Source organism: Astyanax mexicanus, chromosome 4 (assembly GCF_023375975.1).
Source record: "Astyanax mexicanus isolate ESR-SI-001 chromosome 4, AstMex3_surface, whole genome shotgun sequence".
NCBI classification, from domain to species: domain Eukaryota; kingdom Metazoa; phylum Chordata; class Actinopteri; order Characiformes; family Acestrorhamphidae; genus Astyanax; species Astyanax mexicanus.
This window is the reverse complement of record NC_064411.1, coordinates 45,213,473-45,236,027: the sequence shown is the minus strand read 5'-3', so window position 1 is coordinate 45,236,027 and position 22,555 is coordinate 45,213,473. Positions and strand designations below refer to the sequence as shown.

Here is a 22,555-nt window from a genome sequence, read left to right as displayed (position 1 = left end):
GCCACATTGATTACAAGCTTGTTGATTACAAGATTACAAGTCTGTTTTCAGGCTGTTTGAATGAGCGAAATATGATCAGAATTATGTTAATTAACACTAACATAGAAGCATAGAACTATTATTTAATAAAAATTATTTTTAAGAACAGCTAAACACAGTGCGGAGAAGTTCACGTGCGAGAGAGAGAGAGAGAGAGAGAGAGAGAGAGAGAGAGAGATTTGCGTGTTCTGATGTGAGCTACTCACAGGTAAAGGTTCTCTTTTATCTCCTCGTGCTCATTTTAGTCCAATTCATAATTCTGTAGTTTCTCAGTGTTTTCTGTCGTATTTTGCGGCTAGCGCGAGCGCTTACAACTAACACCGCGGACCGCGACGTGCAGCCGCGCTGCCGCTGTTATGCCGAATCCGACTCCCTGCTCAATCCGACTCCCGCTTCGCGGACAGAATCGGCACAACACCTCCCGCTGTAGAACTGCGGGAGTGAAAACAGCGCTTATAAATAAGTTAGTTAAGTTTCACTTTCAGTTTTCGTTATTTGGTTCGTTTTCATTAACAATAATAATTGGTTACTTAGCATTATCATTGTGATTATCACACCAGAGCTTTATTTAAAAATAAAATATATAATTAAAAAACAGATGCCTACATCTCAGACTATTTTCTGGAGCCCAACCCGACCCGGCCCGAGGAATGTGGTGGGAAATCTCGGCCCGAACGGACCCGATTTCGGGTCGGTCCTCGGGTCAGGTCTGGTTCGGGCAGAGAATCTAGGCTCTAGTCTGATGCACTTTCTGCCATTCTCACCGCTGTGTGCTGAGTAGCTGAAGCGGAGCAGAGTTGCGCATGCGCGGGTGACTTTCTCCGCTGGCTTGCGTTTTACCGGTAATAAGCAAACACACACGGTATGATAACCGTGCATTTTAATACCACGGTATACCGTGAAACCGGTTACCGCTGCAACCCTAATATAATCTTAGTGATTGAGCTATGGTGCACTTGCACAAATCTCTTGCCATACACTGTAAATACTGCATTACTACATTGTGAGACTGTATGGCTGTGCTTGTACCAATAGTTAGGTTATTGACTTCATATAATGTATAAACATGATCAGTAATTTCTGGTTACCACTTTTACCCATTGTGCTTACTCTGTTCATTAAGAAGAAACAAGTCAGTATGTTTATTATTATTCAGGTCAGGTTGTAGACACTTATGTTTATGTCTAAATATTCTTAAAGAGAAGTCTGTTAACGTAATGATGCATTTATGCATTACTTGTAATGTATTATCATTGTATCATTGGTTAAAAAAAAGCTTAAATGGCTATTTTTTCAAATTCCCATTATTTAAAGAGGGTTATGACCAATATGTTTTTCAATTTAGGGGAGATAGAAGGTTTGAAAAGCCAACTCGAAAAGAGCCAGGTAAGCTTGTAGCATTTCTTATCTGTATGCTTATACTCATCAAAAAGTGTTTGTCTCCTTTCTGTGAGAACTGATCATTTTTCAAACTTTATCTTTTGTAGATGGAGCTCCAGCCCACTTTCAGCTCAACCACAGTAAGTACCAGCATCTCACATCAAAGCCAGCACTATTGCAATCTAAAATTCATCCTGTTTAGTAAGATAGATAAAAGGTTTATTCTTTAGTTTAGCACCTGATTTCAGTACTACACATTTGTATTTTCTCTGCATGCACTCTTTCTCCATTTTCCCATCTCTACCTGCTATCTTTATGGTCCTCCCTCCATCTTTTGTCTTTTCTCCCACAGTACGGGGTAACTATGAGGATGGTGTTCCAGGGGGTTTGGCGAGAAAACATGACTTTGCACGATCTGAAAGTGAGAACTGGCGAATGTCTCGCGATGAACAAAATGGTGAGGATGAAGAGGGGGGCGGTTGGCGGCTGGCGGGGTCCCGGCGCGATAATGAGCGATGGTGCCCCCCGAGTCCAGGTGTGGACCCTGATCTCTCACATCCCACCCCATCCCACCCCCCCAGTCGCATGGTGCCCTCCCTCTTGTGTACTCCTGTATTCTACATGCATCTCTTCCCTGATGAGTCTTATTTCTCTCCCTTTCACACACACACACATACACACAACAGAACAGAGAGAAATATAAATTTATGAGGTTAAGTTGTCATAAAGTCAATAATTGACTCGCCCTGTTTAAGCACAGCTGTCAAAACATGCGTATCTGAGTACATGTTGGTACATGTTCCTATTGATATAAAGATATTTAAAGGAACACTCCTTTTCCATTTGCTTGTTTACTTATATTTCTAAGTGCTGCTGTGTTTGCAAGCAGGTCATTCTAGGAAAACATCCAAGAAGTCCCAAGTATGCCTTTTCTTTTTGTGAATTTGCTATATTTAATATATTTTGTGACTGTTATATAAAATAATTGTAGTGCGTTACATTGCAGATTCAGGTGAAATTAGGTGATGGTCACTTAGTGCTAACTGGTACCCTGGTATATAATCATATTTAAACACTAAATTATTTTGACAGTCCTGGTAAAGCTAAGACTTGCTATATTTAGCAGGTGGTATTGAGCCATTCCACCTTAAAAAACCTGCCAGTTAAATTATTCTGTTGGTCTACCATTATGCTACTGTGATACCACCTTAAGTAGCTCTACTCACAACTGTATGCAGGATCTGCTAAAAATAACCCATGTTAGCTTGTTTTTACCTTAAGTACCTTGGTTTGTGACTGCATTCAAACTCAACAATAAACTCAAACAAAATGTATTTTATGTTTTAAATTGTATTTTAATAAATTACAGCACATCCATATGCTGGCTTGTGGCTAAGTGCCTGCAAAGTACCATATTTAAACCCAGCTAAATTAGTTTGATGACCCTGGAATTAAATGTGAAAAGGTTGGCCCTACAGTTACTTTTCATTATTTTTTTTACATCTTGTTTAAAGTATTGCAGTAGATCAGTTTATTGAGTTGTAAACCCTCTTTGTTGATGGGTATCATGTTGCCAGATTCTTGCCAGTACAAATACCTGTTCTAGATATTAAAGAGTGCTTACAATTACAAAAGTGCATACAGTCTTATCATTGTTATTGTTGTGTTGTAGAATGAGTTAATGATTATCTAGTTATCTAATCACACTATTTCAGTCTCTCGCTCTCTTTCTTACTCAGATGGACCACGTTTGGCTGGGTGGCGGGAACACCCAGACCAGCGCCGCCGCTTCCCCTTTGACTCACGGGGGGAGGAGGAGCGTGGTGGGGGCTACCGCAGGGCCCGCTCAGGCAGTGGCAGCGTGGAAGACGAGCGGGATAGTCTGCCTGAATGGTGTCTGGAGGATGCTGAGGAAGAAACGGGCACCTTTGATTCATCTGGGGCATTCCTCTCTCTCAAGGTGAACGAAGAAGTGCAGCAACAGCACTATGTACCTGCTTTTAGCTACATCACTTATCACTCATCCACAAAATGTATTTATTCCTATTGAGAGATGTTACGAAGTACCTTTTTTTTTTTTTTTGCACTATAAGGCACACTGTACTATAAGGCGCACTATCAATGAGCGTCTATTTTCTGCTCTTTATTTTATACAAAGGGAGCATTAGCACTTCAGCAGTGCTAGCCGGGGTTAGCAGCAGGCTACAAGTCAATACTTCCCTCTGAACAGTAAAATAGCAAATGCTTCTTTAGCAGTCTTAGCTGGGTTAGGAGCAGGCTAGAGGCTGATGAAACTCACCTCTGAACGGGGAAATGGCGGTTAGCATCTAATACTACTTCAGCCCTGGTGCTGGAGAACTAAACTGATACTCTGTATAACACTGTACTTCAGCAGAGTGGCTTTACTGCTCCTTACAACCTGACTGGTAAAATTCATACATAAGATGCACTGGATTAAAAAGCGCACTGTTGATTTTTGGGAAAATTAAAGGATTTTAAGTGGGCCTTATAGTGTGAAAAATAAGGTATATCTAAATTTTATTTGGCATGATCTCACATTAAAATAAGTAATCTTCTCTAAAAGAGTTCTATTGCTATTTTTAAACGAATACTTCACGCTTATCTGCTGTAGAGAGTGTAGAGACATTATTTGTTTGTTTATCAGAAGGCTTCTAAGGAGCCAATTCTGGAGGAGGCAGAGCTAGACTTCCGTCCATTGGAGGAGTGTGAAGAACGCTCGGAGAAAGAGTACAACGAAGCAGAGAATACCAAAGAGCCTGAAGTGAAGCACCAGACTGCCAGACATGAGGGTAAATGACAGCAAAATTGTTCTTTTCTTAATTATCTTGTACTGATGTTATGACTACAAGGTTTAGTCCCTGAAGCTCACATTACAAAAATAATTTAGAACAGATCATGCTGTTCGTGTCTTCGTCCTTCAAGTGTTAAGGCATTACTAGTGATGATGGAGGGAGATCACAGAACTAGGCATTGGATAATTGGCCTTTCAAATTGTGAAGAACGTGGGGTAAATATCTGCATTCAGGTATGGCTGTGTTTTTATAAAGCATGTAAAATATTTGTACAGATGGCAGGAAATCAGAAGAGCCCTCTCCACCTCCTGTTCAAGTGCCGGCAAAAGTCCCTGCTCCGGAACCAGCTCCTGCAGTATCCCTGCCCACCAGTCAGCCAGAGAGAGCAGAAGAGCCTGAGAGACCAGCAGAGAGACCGGCAGCTCCTGAAATCAGAGCCACTTCCGCTCCAATCCACACACCCCTTCCCATATCTATATCCCACACAACAAATACACTCAGTGCACTTACAGGTAAGATATATCACCTGGTTCTTCATAAGTGGAATCATTTGTAAATAGTTTTTACTTTTGTTGGTGCTTAAATTGTAATGCTATTCCTTGATGTTTTGCCCAGTCATACTGAAATGAGTCTTTCATGTATTTATTTTTCAGATCTTCCATCCTCACTTCCTCCTTCGCTGTTGCCCCCGCAGCCAGTAGCCCCCCCACCCCAGCAGCCCAAGCCCATGGAAGTGCCTGTAGTGGTGCATGCTGCTCTCTCCTTCAAGAGCATCATTACTCCCATTGGCCAGCCTCCAGCCATGCCCACCGACACGGACGAGGATGAGGGGCTTAAGCACTTTGAACAGGTGAGTCGAAGAGGTCTGAAGGGGGAGTTTTTCTTATGTTTTTGCATTTATGCAAAACCTATTAGTACTCTTAGTCCAAATAAATAAATCTTTTGATGTCTTTACCTGACATTATTTTCATTATCTAATGAGAATTGCTCCAGCATTGCATTTGGCCACAGGACTCTGCATTTTCTCAGTCCTGGAAGTATTTATACTGTCTAACTGATACTCACAAATATGTAGAATTAACATAAAATTAACATGCCTACAGGAAGAAGCAAGTTAAAGACCTTTACCACCACTAACTTGGTATCCTGCTAAAAAGTTGGTCTCTAAACCCAGTACAGTATTGGAGACACAGTGGATCTAGCAAACTCTGCTAACAATCTGAACTAAACGGTGCAGTTCTGCATATCCATGGGAATTTGCAGATTCTCTCAGCTGATGTTTAAAATTCGAAGGGTGTTAAATGTAGTTTATTCCAAGGATTAAAGTACCTTTCTTCTCTGGAGACAATGCAGAACATTTCAAGACACACAAGAATTAATTACCAAGTTTACCTGTAAATGTTAAACTGGCATCTAACCTCTAAACTGGCATCTAACCTCAATCTTGAACGGTATTGGCAAGCGTCAAATCTTAATAAAAGGCATTCTGTATTTGATCTGAAACTAATAATCAATCCATCTCTAGTCTTTATGGCACTCACTTTGTTCTTATTGAAACTGTCTTTTTGTTTGTTTGTTGTTTGTTTGCAATTTCACCCCTGTAATCTTCAGTTCCCTTTATTGCATGACAACACCACAAACGGCTTAAGAGCACAAGCAAAGCACACTTTCTGAGAAGTTTGTGGTCTGTCTCTTCATTTTCCAAGCCACTTCTGGTTACTAAGTTGCGTGGCTTCACAGGGAGACAATCATGCCAAAGTAATGCCACTTCTTCTTTATCGCCAGGATTATTCACGTGCTACCGAAGACCTATACCATGTGTCTGTGTTATTGAGGTGTATTCCAGTTTCACATCCCTATTCTGTTAAAAGTTTCAAATACCATAAAGAGGTTAAGATTCAGTTCTTTATAATGTTTATATTTAAAACATTGATGAATCTGAAACACTAAATAATTTGCAACATTGTCTAGGGCAATAACAAGTTTCAGTATTTAGGTAGTCAGCCCTGGTGATTTAGTAAATGTAGCCAACCTTCAGCCTGTGCTACTTTTTAGCATAGGTTAGCTTTGCTACTATATTCTTTGTTTTTGTTGTTGTGTTGCCAGCTGTTTTGATATATTCATGATTAGGTGTGAAAATCAGGCCATTTCATGATACAATATCACAATACTGAGATTCTTCGAAACTTCATATATCGCAAGACAATACGTTTCGATACTTTGCGGCATCTGTGTACAGAAGAGGATAAAATGCATATAAATAATCAAAAAACAGGAATGGAGTTGTTGGCGTCTGTTTGATTAGCGCCATCGTGTGGAGTAATGAAGCAGTAACTTTGTCAAATTGGGGGCGACTATGGGAATTTAGTCATTTAAAAATATATTTGATCTTGGTGCCACGTATTAATATGAATGAAACCATACAATATAAATCTATATTGACATTGTTCTAATCCTATTATATTGCAATATATTGTAAGCCTTATTCTGAATGCTTGAGATGAAACTTTGATGAACATGGTGCCTCTCCTTGGCTCGTTCTGAAACAGGAAGCGGAGAAGATGGTGGCTTATCTGCATGATGGCGGCGTGGATGATGAGCGCTTGGCTGCTAAGACCGCAGAGCGGCCCAAACCCGCCGGCCTACCGCTGTCCCATGAGGCTTCACTTAAATGGTTCTACAAAGACCCTCAGGGAGAGATTCAGGGTAAGATCTGACACAGCATCTTATCAAACAAGACAACTTTTAATGCTGTAGTATTGTACTGTATGTTTGGCAGGAGAATGCCACAGAAGAGTGCGCTGTCCCTCACGTTTTATTTCTATGCATCGTGTCTTGTGTTGCAGGTCCTTTTAATAATCACGAGATGTCTGAGTGGTTTCAGGCTGGGTATTTTACCATGACTCTGTTGGTTAAGAGGGGCTGTGATGAGGGCTTTCATCCTCTGGGAGAACTGGTTAAAATGTGGGGCAGAGTGCCGTTCGCCCCTGGTCCTGCACCACCTCCCATACTGGTAAGGCAGAATAAGAGCTGTGGATATATGTATTTTACACTCATTTAAATTAAGGTCCTCAGTAAAGGATGGGTTGTATTTGTTGTTTGTAGAAGAAAAAAAATAGTAATGAAAAGCAGTCCTGTTTTGAGAAGCTTTAGACGTTTTTACGTAATAGCGACTTGTAACTAGAAACTGTACAAAATAATTATACTTACTATATTGTACTGTGTTTTCCACATATTTTGCAATATCTTACTCCAGTACAAGGTCAAGAACAGTCAGGAGTGATTAGGAAGTTGTGTGGACAGTGTGATGTGTGCTATGTTATATGTATTTTAATTTTAAATGATATTTTCAGTTAAATGAACAAAACAAATATAGACCTGCAACCTTTTTTACCTGACAAACAATAGAAAATTAATTGATAACATTTTTTTATTATTTTTAAAATTAATACATTTATGACTGTCTTTTCTTCTAAAAACATTCTAGATAAAAAAAAACATACTAAAAATGGAGGCTCCAAAGTTAAGAATTCTTAGCCAATTGAGCAGCTTGTGTAGCTTGTACCAGAGAAAAATGCAATGTCTTGTCGTTCAGTCAAATCATTGTTCATAAATCACAATCAAGGTAAAATGTTTACATAAAAAACAGATAATATTAGGAACCCTGAAGAATAATTAAAGTAATCATTTGTATAAGAAATAGTAGTAAAAAGTGTCATTGCATTCCTATCATTTTCTCTGTTTTAGTCTTTATTAAAGGCCACTGCTGCACTTTTGTTTTGAAACAGTTCCTCTTAATCTGTTGAACAGTTTCATAGCTAAAGTTAAGAATGGGTTTAAAGTTAAGAATGGGGCTACTATATATTTAGCTCTGTATTTGTTTTGTCTTCCTTTAGAAGTTAAACACAGTCCTAACTGCTGTTCACTCTACTTTTAGTCACCTGTGTGATTGTCTGTAAATGAAAATGAGTACATTTTCTTGTAATGCTTCTACTATGGTGTGTATCTGCAGAATCAGTCTTCAGATCTGAGTATCATCACAGTTTGTTTAAGAAACTCTTGTATTAAAAGTGCATTTTTGTTTTAAAAGGGGGATTCGGACCAGGAGAGGTTGAAGAGGCAGCATGCTTTAAGTGTATATCAGATTCAGCAGTTGCAGTACCAGTACATGCTCAGGTGAGTCACATTTTCATTTACTACCCTCGTATTTCCGTGATACAAAACTACTTAATTTTTTTTTGTTATTTGTTTTATGTTATTGAGCTATATTTTATCTTATAATAATGCAACTAGTGGTAGGTAATGTTATTTTTCGTGTTGTGTATTTCTTATATCCACAAAATACAATACAATCAAAATATTTTTAAGCATATTAAATGTATCATCGGTGCTTAAAGATCAGAGTTAACTGTACATTTGATGACAGAGGGCAATAATTAGTCCACTTTAATTGGATGGATTGAAGTATATTGTGAATAGTGTTTTTTAAGGCTTTGTCACTACTGATGCATTTTGCCTTACATATATCACAGTATTATCATGTATTGTGAAAATATCTTAATATTGCAATGCAATTTTTTTCCTTTATTTTTTTTTTCTTTTTTTAACCATAATGCAATCTGTTAGATTTTGTCATGTCAAATAGAACCCGTGTAAAGTTTTTTTTTTTTTTTTTCTCCTCTGTATTAAGCCACTATAAAAATGTCAAAATTAAGTTAATTTTTATATTTTTTATTTTTTTTGCATGCCTTGCTATGGGACTGTTGCACTTGTGTACATTGCGATGTCTTTTGAAATGCTATGTTGTGCTGCCTGAGTGTGAATTGATCAAATATTTTCTCTTTTATCTGTATCAGGCATCAGCAGTATGCTCAGGCACTAGCTCAGCAGAAAGCTGTGCTCACTTCAGCTCCTCCCCCAACACAGCAGCAACAGCAGCTCAACCTACTCCTGCACCAGGCCCTCAAGCTCAGGTTAGCCAGATACATCTACTGCCTGACTTACCTTTATCAGATCTGTGTTCTCAAGCCGGTAGAATAAGGACTCATTTGAGACATTTTATAAGCTTGATGATTTATTGATTTATTAATACTTAATTTCCATTAAAATGTATAGAGAACATTTGCTTGTTTGGCTGCAGTTTGAACTGCTCTCTGTTTCAGGCCTGTGTATCAGCTCTTCTGATTTTTTCCCTTTTTTTTTGTTTTTTATTATATTTTGTTTGTAACACAGAACTCCAGAACAGCAGCAGAGCCTGTTGCCGCCAGTGACACGTTCCATGTCCGTTCCAGATTCGGGTTCAGTTTGGGATATGCCGATTCCTTCTACGCAAGCTTCTTGTACCCCCAGCATTCAACCGGCAGCTCCTAACAGTACGTCAGCATGTCATAACATAATTTCCTAATACACACAAGCATGAGCACACTGGTTATGGAGCTACAATTAAAAGTCTGAAATGCAGCGATTCACAAAAGAAAGAAGAACTCTGAAGGGAGCTGTGTGTGTAGGTAGTGTGCTTTCAAAAAAAAAAAGGACGCATTCTCCTTTTTAGAAACTTGCATTATTTCATCCTCCTCTTTTAATCTGATTCATAGAGTATAACGACCACTGAATAGCATTAAAACATTTATTATTAGTAACAACATTAGTAACTTTTCACAAGAATTAGAAATATGCAGACGTGCATTTACCACAGGTATCACTGAATCTCATCATGGAACATTTTTACTTTCTCTTTGCCATCGGTGCTTTAAACCCTATTCAGATGGGATTTGTTTGATCGTGTGCTTACACATCAAGAAAATGAGCCATAAGAAATATCTCTGGTTCATATGTGGGTAAATAGTCATATTCTGTGGGAATCATTTAAGTTTTGTTTTGTAGTGCACACAAAATAAGAAAAAAAAGCCAAAGCGCTGTTAGGATACACAACACTTTGGCAGGTTTAGACAAGTCATTGTGTAGTGTATGATATGGCTTGTATACCTGTTTTAAATGTAGCTGCTTATTTACTACCTAAAATTTCATTATTGCTGTAAGCAGGCTATAATATTAGCTATCCTAACTAAAATGTCTTATATCTTAGCTTGGCCACCCTCCTCAGTTAAAAATGATTTAGACTATAAACCAATGGCGTGTGCTGGATTGTTTGAGACTGTTCAGTACCTAAAAGTGTTAAAACATATGGCTTGTTAGCAGCTAACTTGTTATAGCCAGAAGGAAAAGGACTTGGCTTAATAGAGAACTCCAGTGTAAAATGCAATTTTCGTGTAGTAAAACATGATAAAAAGTACTTACCTTTGATGAATAGCACACATCTGTTCTCCCACAGCGTTGCGAGATCCAGAAATTTTAACAGTTTGTCTAAACACCCTTCAGACTTCAGAGTGACACGGGGCATAATTTACCCCGATAAATCACTTTTTACCCCGTTATCCAGCTCACACCTCATTGGAAGAATCCGAAAAGCACTGACATTTAACATGAGGCATTAATAACTTAGAGTGCACAAGAACCACTGTTTACATCCCATAATGCTAGCTTTAGCCCCGTGTGCCACCATCATTGTACTGATAATGACAGACATATATACATAGATTCTGCATAGCCTGCCTCCCGGCACCGGCTGCTTTGCCAGGAGGCAGGCTATGCGGAGGTGTGTTATTCATCAAAGGTAACTACTTTTTATCATGTTTTACTACAAAGTCCATTTTACTCTAGCGGAGCATGTTATGCTACTTATTTGTCATGTATATCAGTAGATCTGCTATCACACCACGTATTTCAACAGTAAATAATGATAGCCTTTTTTAACATGGAAAATATTTGTCATTTGCTCGAAAGAAAAGGATCCCTTATGAAGGTGATTTATCACTAATAATACAGTACTTTCAGCCTGAAATGTACAGTTTACTATACAGGATGCAAACTAAAGATCGATTGCACAGTCTCTCTCTCTCTCTCTCTCTTTCTCTCTCTCTCTTCCTGTATGTGAGTCATTCGGAGGTTTCACACCCCACGCAATCTCTTGCCAGTTTTTTTTTCTTCTTTTTTTTTTTTAATCTCTTCCTCTTGGTTTTAATCTGTGTCAGTTTTGGCCCATGTACTAAAAGTAGTTATGCTAATCAGAGAGTTGAGATGCTATCTTGAAAGACTGAGACTGAAAAAAAGATTTGTAAATCAAAGCTGTAGTTATGCAACATATTTATGTAATTGATACTTTTGATAGCTGTTGACATTTCACTTCTCTATATGTAGTGCATGTTAAAACCAACCTGAGAAGTGATGGCTAACACCTGCCTTTTTTAAGATACTTCAACATATAAAAGCTGATTTCAAGCCTGATTTCTAGTCCTAAAATTGGTGGCCTGGTGTTTACTTAAAGAACCTTAATGTGGGTTTTGTCTGCTGCTATGTTAGCTATCTCCTCCCAGTGTCGGATGCTTGGAAGTTTGTGAATCATTTACAGTTGTTTTTATATTTTTGCATAAATTTTTGCAAAGCATCATCAGATTTTCACAGAAGGCCAAAAGGTAATAAAGAGATAAAGAGAACCCAGTCTAACAAATTAGACAAAAATATTATACTTGCTTATTTATTTATTGAGGGAAATTAGGAAATCTTTGGCAAGAACATGTGAACCTCTGGGATTAGAAATTACTTTGAAGGTGAATTTCATCACATGGGTTCACTTTATCTAATTTATACCAAATATTTCAGAGACAGTATGTTGTCCATACAAAATTGGTCATTGTCACCATCTTAATAAAGGATTTTTTTTTTTAATCTAATTAACTCCACATTTTTTTTTTATAGCTTTTTAAAATGTGGTTTCACATTTACCTGTTGCAATTTTTTAGTCTTTATAGTCTTTTCAAAATGTACTCATTCAACCAACAGTAATTAGATACTTGCACTTTTGAAAGTCTGCTTGAAAATAGTTTTAAGTTAATCCCTGCCCAGAACTTTTTTTTGTGTAGGTTGTATCATTAATGTGACAAGTCTGTGTGTGTTTCCTTCAGCTTGGGAAGGGGCCAGTGTGTGGGATCTTCCCATTGAGACGATGACTCAAGCTTCTATTGACCAGATACAGCTGGAGAAAGCAAAGGTAGGTAAAAGCTTGGCTAACAATAAGACGGACTTTAAAGTGCAGTAGCTGTTTCAGATATTGTTGAGTACTTGAGAACTATCCGACTTTATATTAAGGGACTTTAACAATCCATGTAATAACAGTGTAACTACTGGTGAAGTACACATTGTTGCAGATTAATTATAGTTGTACAGGTTATGTAATTACACATCAGCATCAGTTTTGACTTGTGTTAACTTGGGCATAGTGTGTGTAAATTTCACATGTAATAGTGTGTGTAGAGTAAGTTGTGTATAAATTAATATTTCTCCCGTAGCATTTGTCTGGTATGCAATTAGGTCTGTTATCTCGACTGACATTTATGCACATGTGTATACCTTGTACAACTGTAATTAACCTACAATAGATACACTGTTTTAAATATGGGTTTTTAATGTTTGATTACACAGTTATTGGAAACAATTATTATAAAGTGTGACCCTTAAAACAAGTCTAAAGATTAAGTAAAGTCGAGACACATTTGTGAATTTCGTTCGCCCTTACTGAGGGTCTTTTATAGTCTGTCTGTCTGATTTAGTTTGCCTCTCGTATTGTCTTGTTCTCTTAAGCTGGAGATGGAACGGAGGGAGGCAGAGCTTCGGGCCAAAAGGGAAGAGGAGGAACGGAAGCGATTAGAGGAGGTGCTGCGGGCACGACAGGAGGAGGAGTGCAAACGTCTGGAGGAAGAGGAGCTGGCACGGCGGAAACAGGTCAGAGCAGATGGATCAAGATTATGTGGGCAAACTTTTACATAGCCTGTGAGTCAGGATAATTTATGACAAGATAATTAACATTATTTTTTAAATATAATTCTATAGTTTTATTGGATTTTTCCTTACATTGGGTTTATGTATTTTAAACCTTTTTTTATTTTATTTTATTGTAGATTTAGGCACAGAACCAGTGGTAATTTATTTTTCAACCTATGATTTCTGTTCTGATTGATCTACCCTAGATGTGATCACAATATTTTGAGGTATTTTTGTCATAACTGGACTCTTGGCTGTATGATAAAATGAAGAAAAAATATACTTAGAAAAAGGAAAACTAACAACATGCTATTGCAACAAAATGATTGTACAATTTTTCAGTTAGAAATGATGTATAACCAGATATTAGGAAATCATGCTGAGTTTAAGCACTGGCAGCTGGTGACAGCAGAGCTTCAGCTAGTATGTTATGTTCTTATGTTCTTAAATGTGTGGTCACAGCCATGGTAATCTGTAGGTTTTAGCCTCCAAACATGCCCAACTCAGTTCCCCCCAGTCCCATTTCCACACCCCGTGTTGCCAGGTATAGACAACCATATTTGGAAAACTGGATATCTATAGCCATTTTGCACACTCATTATTATTTAGTACTGATCGGTCCTGTAAAATACAACTTCTGTTTTACAAACAATAGCCTACTGATGTCAGAAATAATAATGATATGAAATGGCACACATCTGTAGTCTTGTCTGAAACACTTTTTTGTGTGTTTTAAAAAAAAGGTTAAATTTTTAGATCATATCGGCTGGGAACTGAAACCGTACTAATATTAGATCCATCTGGTTTATTTAGGGAGGGGAAAAGTGGGATTCAGTTTTTGCACTATAGATATTGTACAAAAAATATATATAAAAGCTCTGATCAAAGTAAGACCATTGTGCTCCACTGCCCTCCAGTGATGATACAGTGATCTATATATCTGTATGTGATCTGTATAACTGTGAAATCCAGTCATGTACTGATTCTATTTACCTTTATCTAATCTCTGTCTGGTTTGTGTCGTGCTTCTCACAGTTGCATGGCTGTGGTCTTGACAGCTTCTAATCTTGTCTTGGTCTCCCTTGTACCTAATGTTCTCGCACTTTTCAGTCTGACAGTAAAGCACTTTTGTAAGCATCTTGTCAATTGCGACAGAAAAAAACTGTGAATCGAACAAATGTAGTATAATTAAAATCACTTAATGTATCCTGTTTTTTATGGTAGTGCCATATTAAGGTTATATCAAGTTTCTTCTGTATATTCATAGGCCATGGTAAGCATTTATTAGGAGCACCACTGTGTTTACCATTAGCCATGTCGAGCATGATCGAAAACAAGGCCCCCAATAATAAAATAAAGTAATGCACCGTTGCTCCTACGCTCTGCACTATTAATCAAAGTGCTATATGTAGTCCACGAGATTTAGAAATCTTTTTGCATATAACTAATGTGGAATCCTTTTAGATGCTACGTAGAATTATCTCCAAACCTTTTTAGACACTGAATTTGGTGACTGACCAGATTCTTAAACAGTATTCAGAATCCCAAAGTAGGGATGCGATATATATTTGGCGACTAAAAATGGGCAAAAATGCACTGACTGTTGCCCAAATAAGTGAAAAAACTAATACTTTACACAGAACAATGATTATTTTAAGTCCTCTTGCAGTGTTTACTTTAACATTAGAATTGGTTTCAGCAGTTATAAGATACAAGCTATATAAGGCAAGGATAATAACACTAGCTGAGCTAACTTATCCTTAGCATTTGTTTGTTTACCAAGAGTCTGGGTACCTTTACCTGTGCAAATTACAAATTAGGAAGCGATAGCTATCTGAAACTTAGATTGTGCAGGTAAATTGAGGTAAATGTTGAAGTCAATTTTTGATTAGAATTAAACTAGTGAGTTATTGATGAAAATAGCACTACTGAGGTAGTTAGCTATCTATCTAAATATGTGACTAGAACATTATGGCTGAAGTAAATTAATTAATAGTTAGAATAGTGTTCCTATGCTAAATGTATAATGAGAAAATTAGTAATTTTGCACTGCTTAGGAACCATTACCGTATTAGAATGGCATTGCAGAAGTAAATTTATGATTAAAGTAGCACAGCTAAGGTAAATTTATTGAACTTTTTTTTTTCTGCAGGCATATTAAAAATGTTAAATATTTAATAATTATTGATGCGTTGTTTTGTAATTGCTGTATGTTTGAAAAGCAAGACAAGGAATACATATAGGCCATATAATTTATTAATTTGTGATGAAAAGTGGCGAACTTATTTTGCTTTTTATTCTGCTTTTAGTCAAAGGTTTCATTTGTTCTATAAAAAGGTGCGTCCCTTTGCTTCGTTTCCAGTTTAGCATTTAACTGATCAGATAATCACACCATGTAAGCAATCTAAACCTCAAAGATCTCAAAGTCTGTTTTGTTCTTCAGGAGGAGGCACTAAGGAGGCAGCGAGAACAAGAGGAGTCACAACGGCGGCAGAAAGAGGAAGAGGAGCGTCTGGCCCAGGAGGAAGCACTGCGAAGATTAGAAGAGAAGAGGAGAGAGGAAGAAGAAAGGAGGCAAAGGGAAGAGTTCCTTCGTAATCAGGTGAGTTATTCCTCACAGGCTTCAGAAGCCTAGGTTTGAGTGTTTATCCAAGATGTTTAACTAACACAGTTTTCCCATGAAACTGCTTTTATTAACTTTTTTTCTTCTTCATTGATATCCATGTGGGAAGAACTTTTAAATGTCTCTTGATTTTTGTCTCTATTAGGAAGAGGAGCGGCGGAAGCAGGAGGAACTCGAAGCTCAGAGGAGGCAAGAAGAAGAGAGGCGATTAGAGGAGGAGGCAGCAGCGGCTGCTGCAGCAGCTGCAGCTGCTTTGGTTCGACAACAGCAGGAGGAGCAGAAGAGACGAGAACAGGAGCTTCAGAGGCAGCAGGAACTGCAAAGGCAACAAGAGGCTCAAAGGCAACAAGAGCTCCAGAAGCAGCAGGAGGCTCAAAGGCAACAGGAGCTGCAGAGACAGCGGCAACAGCAGCAGGAGGCCCTGCGCCGGCTCCAGCAGCAGCAACAGCAGCAGCAACTCGCTCAAATGAAGGTGAGAAAAGTGCCTGAAAAAGAGTCCACAACCTTGTCATCAATAACCACTGAGCCTGTGCTGCCCCAAACAGATGAAATTAATCACTGGTTAGGAAATAAAGGTTTAATGGTCCAGTACATACTACACAATCTGTCAAACATGGTGGAGGATGTTCATAGAGCTGTGCTTGATGCTCAAATTTTGTAAAATTATTCAGATGGATAGTTACTTTAAACAAAATACAGAAGCATGTTAAAAGCCAGTATGATTTTATCATATTAAAGATCAAATTGAAAGTGCAAAGACTTGAAACGAGCCCCAATTGAAGGCTTCATTAAATGCCTGATAAAATGTTGCAGACCTCAGTCATTCACTGCAAAGAATAGTAAAAAAAAGTAAAGATAATAAGCAGTAATTAAAAAAACTAATGAAAACAATAATTTGTTGATCCCTTAATTAAAGCTCGAAGTCTACACTTAATTTTGATTGCTTCATTTCAAAACCAGAGGTTATGCCACTGTCCACATACTTATTGCCCTGACTGTAGGTGAATTTAGTCATTTAAATGATACAGATCTGCAGTTGTTACACAATCCCTAAATTGAAAATAAACTCAATTTTAAAGAGTAGTAGATTTTTTTCACTTATTTTTTTTTTTTGTCTCTCCAACTCTCCAGCTTCCATCGTCGTCTAAGTGGGGTCAGCAGTCAACCGCAACCTCCTCCCTTTCGCAGACTCAGAACACTCTGTCTCTCAGTGAAATCCAGAAGCTTGAGGAGGAGAGAGAACGACAGTCTAAAGAGGAGGTAAGATTAAAATCAGATTAAAAGCATTTTTCCGACCGCCAGCAGTTTAATGTCTCAAAATTCCCAAGTGATTTTAATACTGAGCTCATGCTAAGCATACATTCTGAATGTGACTAAATGACAGACGTAAGTTTTACAACCGGACATATTGGTTTTACATAATAAATTGTCCTTTAAGATGGAGCCAACGTGACATAAGAGCAACATGATGACTTATTGAGGAGCTGGCAGTGAAAGTATGCATGATATGCAGGACAGCCAGTATCAGTTACTAAACCAGTGCCAGAGCAGCTTCGTGATATAGTTGCTAAACCTGGAAATCACTGTGTATTTTTTAGTATTACATAATACACATTGGATTGTGTATAGTTGTAGTTTGAAGTGGAAATTAACTGAGACTGAATTTGTGATTGTTCATATTGGTTTTAAAATATATACAACACAATTCTTTGCAGCAGGATAAAGAACACAACCCTCATCTCCCCCACCGTTTGGAAGAATGAACGCCCCCTAAAATCAATTTTTAGTTGAAAATATCTAAAATGATTTTGTGGTGTGTGTATGAATTACTTCAATATACAGGTAGATAAAAGGTAGATGCTTGCATAAGCTTAGATTTGTTTTCTTCACTTCTGTCTATAAACACACATCTCTCTGTTCTCCTGCAGCAGCGGCGCCAGCAGCAGGAGTTCCAGAGGCAGCAGCAGCAGCAACAGCAACAGCAGGCCCAGACCAAGCTCTCGGGCTGGGGCAGTGTAGCCAAGCAGCCTGCTGCCACAAAGTCCCTGCTGGAGATCCAACAGGAGGAGGCCCAACAGATGAAGCAGAGGAAAGATCAGCAACCGCCTGTTCCTGTTCCTCAGCAAAACCGCACCCAGAATAGAACCGTGAGTTCTGCATGTGTTTTCACTAATTATTTCATATTCCTCTAAATGTTTGCTCCATTTACAGCCCAAAAACAAGAGACCACTTGAAATTATAGGTTTCTTTGATGTTATCAAATTGAAAATCTCTGGAATATAATCAAGAGGAAGATGGATGATCACAAGACGTCCGACCAAACTGAACTGCTTGATTTTTTTGCACCAGTAGTGGCATAAATTTATCCAAAAGCAGTGTGTAAGACTGGTGGAGGAGAACATGCCAAGATGCATGAAAATTGTGATTAAAAACCAGGGTTATGCCACCAAATATTTTTGTTTGGAATTTGTGAGAAATGTCTGTAATAATAATTAAAAAAAAACAATAAAAAAACACAACATTCATTTAATGCAATCAAATTATAAATGGAACATTTATTTACTAAACCTTCAGACCATTCTATTTATTTTTTTGTGTTGTATGTAAATGTGCCTTTGCTTAAGTTTAGATCTTTACCTACTTTATGGTCTAATTCTAAGGTGTTTGTATGTTTAGTGATGAGGCTATGTTCACATCTTGGTAAATGTATTCACAACATCCTCTGGTGTGCTATGATTATTTATATGTATTTTTTATTTATTTAACAAAGCAGTAAACATGTTCTAGGTTTTGTCAAAGCAATCTATCACAGGAACAACCTGAATAAATTATGCGTAATTGTGTAAAGAGAAATTATGGATAATCTTTTAGTAATCTTTTTATATAAATGTGTAGTTTATACAGGCTATTTAATTTTTATTTTGCTCTCTGCACCAAAACACAAATAAATGGTTTGTGTGCAATAAAATAAACACCATAGTTAATGAAGTGGCCTGATCTCCATTAGCTATGACGGGACCTGCAGTGGCAGTTTTTAAATAGGAAGTATTCTAGTGAGAGCATGTGGGAGAGGGATTGAGAGCTTTTTGAAATCATATAAATATCTTATTCTCAGTAACGATGTCTTTGCAGGTTTTGACCTCAGTTTGGGGTTCAGTGAGTAACACTAGCTCTCAGTGGACGCCAGACAGCAGTATCTGGGGTGACGCTCAGAACTCGAACATGGGCTTCTGGGACGATGCAGTTAAGGAGACCGTTCAGCCTCCACCCCCGCGCAAGAGCAACGCACAGAAAAACAAGGGAAACGCTAACCTCAGGTAAAAAACCTAACAGCTGTGTGCTTTCAGTATCCTAGTTAAAAGTATCTATGGTTTGTACAAATCTAGTGGTGGGTTTTAGGAGCCAAGTGTACTCTATACTGATGTCCTTTAGGATTGAAGTTTCCCATGTTGCCAAATGACTAGTTTTCCTTTATCAATGTGTGAAAAGACTTTGCCACTTCACTTCCACTTTTGTTTCAGTTAGGATACACCTATGTAAGATAAAACAAAGCTAATTTCATTTCTTACATAGTAATTTTAGAGAAGTGGCGAATGTTAAGCATCAGTTGTAATCACCAATAAATATCCCTTAAAAATTATGGCAAAATGCTCTGTGACCTAAATGTCACACTTTAAAAGCTTCTGGTGAGAGCCAAGGTTTTGCCATCTGCGGTAATAGAGGTGATATTTTTCCATCCTTCTTTTTTTGGAAGATACCTTTGTGGTTTCCTGTTCAAATGACTGTGTGAGAAAGTGACTGATTACACTTTCCCTGGGTATATGCATATATTTGCTTGTATGCATGTGCCCAATTATTTTACACTATTAGCTCTTGTTGATATTTTGGGGCTTTTTAATTATTTAACAGAAGTTTAATCACCTGATCTATTTGAACATAAATTCAGCATTTTCTAGGTTTAGGTTATGAAAAACACCAGTATTGCAGGGCAGATATTCACCTCTCTGACAAATCCTTCAGCAAAGACTTTAGACTTGTTCCAATCATAAATTTTATCTATATATATATAGGGAATTAATCATGACTTGATGTTCTAGTTTTGTGTAGAGGTCATATTTTGTACTGTTTTTTATATTTTAACTTGTCTAGGCTACATGTAAAGAACTTCCATGTTATCCCTTCTAGTTTGTGTTTTTAAAATGGGTTGTGCTCTGTCTCTGCTGTTGTGTGTTGCAGTAATAGCAACAGTGCTAAATCCAATAAAAAAGTGGAAGAGGAGGAGAAGCTGTTGAAGCTCTTCCAGGGAGCCAATAAGAGTCAGGACAGCTTCATGCAGTGGTGTGAGCAGACGCTACACACGCTCAACACTGCCAACAATCTGGACGGTAAGAGATTTGCACATGCGTTCCTGTACGCATTCATAAAGCTTTAATCACGGGCAGTGCAGCCCCAGGCATAAACAACCTGCTTTTGCAAAGTTCCACACCCACAACTAATGACGACAAACTTGGCTTGTGTGATATTTCTCATATGTGTTTAAACATTACTCAGGCAGATGACCGTTTTCTTTAATGTGAACTATATGATGTTTACGAATATATTATTTTCAGGTGAATGGTTTATGTGCTGGATATAAGTAATTGTAAAAACTGTACTCAGTATCTTCAGCTCTCAAACTTTTCTTTTACTCAGATTGTATTGATAATGATCCTTCATTAGACCGTTAAATCTGTTTGGGTAAATACAGATAATAGATTGCGTTAAAAATTTGCAGTATGTTACCTTGCTTACAGGGTCAAGTCAGGAGGCTTTTATTGTCATTCCATCTGAGTACAAGTACACAGTGCAACAAAATTATGTTCGTCTTGAGCCATGAAGCAAACAGTACAATGAAGATGACAAAGTGCAAATGTGCAAAACATTAGGCAACATGGAAGTAAAACACTACAATAAATACAGCAGACATGAGATAATTTACCAGACAGGACAGTGAAGTACCAACACAGTGCAGTCTAAGTTTGTGGTGAGGATAAGATGTGGAGATAAATCACATGCTGTATCCTATAAAGGTCATACATTATCACAGCAGTTACTGAGGTAGAGAATACAATATATAGTTATTTGTCGTATATCGTCGCTGTCTCCATTTTTGTCGATTTTTAGTTTACTACATAATTTGAACAGACAAACTGTCCCTTACACTGTGCCAAAATTTATTGACGAACGAACCAATAGAAACTCTTCAAAATTACCTGGAATAAACTCTTTTTACATTGACTTCCATTGAAAGTTTAAAAATTTTTTTTCTCTCTCCTGTAAAGTTGCTGTTTTGGATGTGTTTTTCATTGGACAGCGACGATATGGAGTTAGAAGCAAATATTGCTGATGGGGATAGAGGTGTGCGCGCGCAGAGAGTGATGAGGGGGTTTCAGTACAATGTTTGAGTTCTGTGTCTCTTCCTGCAGTCCCGACATTTGCATCGTTCCTGAAGGAGGTGGACTCTCCATACGAGGTGCACGATTATGTGCGAGCATATCTGGGAGACTCACCCCAGGCTAAGGACTTTGCCAAGCAGTTCCTGGAGCGCCGTGCCAAACAGAACGTCAACCAGCAAAAACCTCTGCAGATTCAGCAGCAGAAAAATCAACAGGTCTGTTTGATTGTGAATCATAACACCTAAAAGCAAACTATGATGTGCCATGTTTTAGAAATATACCAGAGCAGCATGTAAAACTCAACTTCTGTGGTAAATTTACTGTTATACAGTTACCATGGATAGCTTAGATCGTAAACAAAGGTTTCACTAGTATTGACTTCCATTACTCAGGTAGAAGTACTATGGTACTAGGTACTAGGGTACTAGGGTTTAAAAATACTTCTGTAGAAGTTAAAATGATCAATTTAAGTAAAAGCGTAAGAGTACTGGATTGAAAACTACTTAAAAGTAATGTGTGAACACATTTTTCTAAAAGCCATAATGATTATAATGTTATATTAAAATGTTAATGTTGATACATTTGGGATGCACTAGATTTCCTGTTTCAGCTGCATATATGCCCATTGTAAATGAATGTATTTTAGTACAGTGCAAATATATTAAAGCTTAGTTGGCTCGAGTTCTCCTGAGTCTCTGCATCTACTCTATTCTTGCTGGAGTGTGGCCTGACGTGTGCAGGTGTGATGGTTTACAAATTAATCAATAGGATGTTGGAAATGTGTATATTTATACTTCTCATCCAACCACAATAGATTTTTTTTGGAATGATGAGAAGCTGGAATAATTAGAAGTGACAAGGCAACTTTTAAAAAGTAAGGAGTAGAAAGTACAGATAATTGTGTGAAAATAAAAATAGTAGAAGTAAAAACAGTAATCAGAAAAATAATTACTCTTATTTCTACTTAAATAAGGTAACAAAGTATTTGCATTTTGTTACTAGACACCTCTGCTCTTAAGAATGGGAGAACTGTAGAACTGTGTGTTTTGATAGGGTGTTTCTTAGAAATGGAAGGATTTTTTGTTTATGCTGATATCTTGCTGATATTTCTGTGTGTGCTTCTGTGCTCTGGTTTAGCAGGACTCTGTGTGGGGGGTGAACCAGACTGTATCTCAGGCAGTGTTTCAGTCCAACCACTCCTCCATGCAGCAGCAGCAGCAGCAACAGCAGCAGTGCTTTGAGACGGTCACCTCGGGCAAGAAAAAGAAGAAACAGAAGATGGTGAGAGCAGATCCAAGTTTGTTAGGTAAGTTGAGCATGGATTATGGCTGTACATTGATTTATTGGTTATAGAACAAACCTTTATTGTGCTTCTAATCATACTTGAT

The 22,555-nt window shown here is 37.8% G+C and overlaps 1 protein-coding gene across 5 annotated transcripts in view; it reads left to right on the top strand.

Moving 5' to 3' along the window:
- Window positions 1-22,555, top strand: part of gigyf2 (GRB10 interacting GYF protein 2) — a 34,852-nt gene that overhangs the window by 11,389 nt on the left and 908 nt on the right. For 2 of the 5 annotated variants that reach the window (XM_022678993.2, XM_049478813.1), the window contains exons 7-28: window positions 1,385-1,425; window positions 1,527-1,559; window positions 1,772-1,954; window positions 3,159-3,379; window positions 4,085-4,229; window positions 4,508-4,744; window positions 4,886-5,082; window positions 6,782-6,938; window positions 7,079-7,245; window positions 8,323-8,408; window positions 9,089-9,205; window positions 9,465-9,604; window positions 12,254-12,339; window positions 12,930-13,070; window positions 15,553-15,711; window positions 15,878-16,204; window positions 16,864-16,992; window positions 17,661-17,879; window positions 18,865-19,049; window positions 19,969-20,117; window positions 21,198-21,382; window positions 22,305-22,473. In XM_022678993.2, coding sequence (XP_022534714.2) covers window positions 1,385-1,425; window positions 1,527-1,559; window positions 1,772-1,954; window positions 3,159-3,379; window positions 4,085-4,229; window positions 4,508-4,744; window positions 4,886-5,082; window positions 6,782-6,938; window positions 7,079-7,245; window positions 8,323-8,408; window positions 9,089-9,205; window positions 9,465-9,604; window positions 12,254-12,339; window positions 12,930-13,070; window positions 15,553-15,711; window positions 15,878-16,204; window positions 16,864-16,992; window positions 17,661-17,879; window positions 18,865-19,049; window positions 19,969-20,117; window positions 21,198-21,382; window positions 22,305-22,473 — 3,473 coding nt within the window. The remainder of the gene's footprint in view (window positions 1-1,384; window positions 1,426-1,526; window positions 1,560-1,771; window positions 1,955-3,158; window positions 3,380-4,084; window positions 4,230-4,507; window positions 4,745-4,885; window positions 5,083-6,781; window positions 6,939-7,078; window positions 7,246-8,322; window positions 8,409-9,088; window positions 9,206-9,464; window positions 9,605-12,253; window positions 12,340-12,929; window positions 13,071-15,552; window positions 15,712-15,877; window positions 16,205-16,863; window positions 16,993-17,660; window positions 17,880-18,864; window positions 19,050-19,968; window positions 20,118-21,197; window positions 21,383-22,304; window positions 22,474-22,555) is intronic. The other 3 variants (XM_049478812.1, XM_049478811.1, XM_049478810.1) reach the window with 3 other exon arrangements.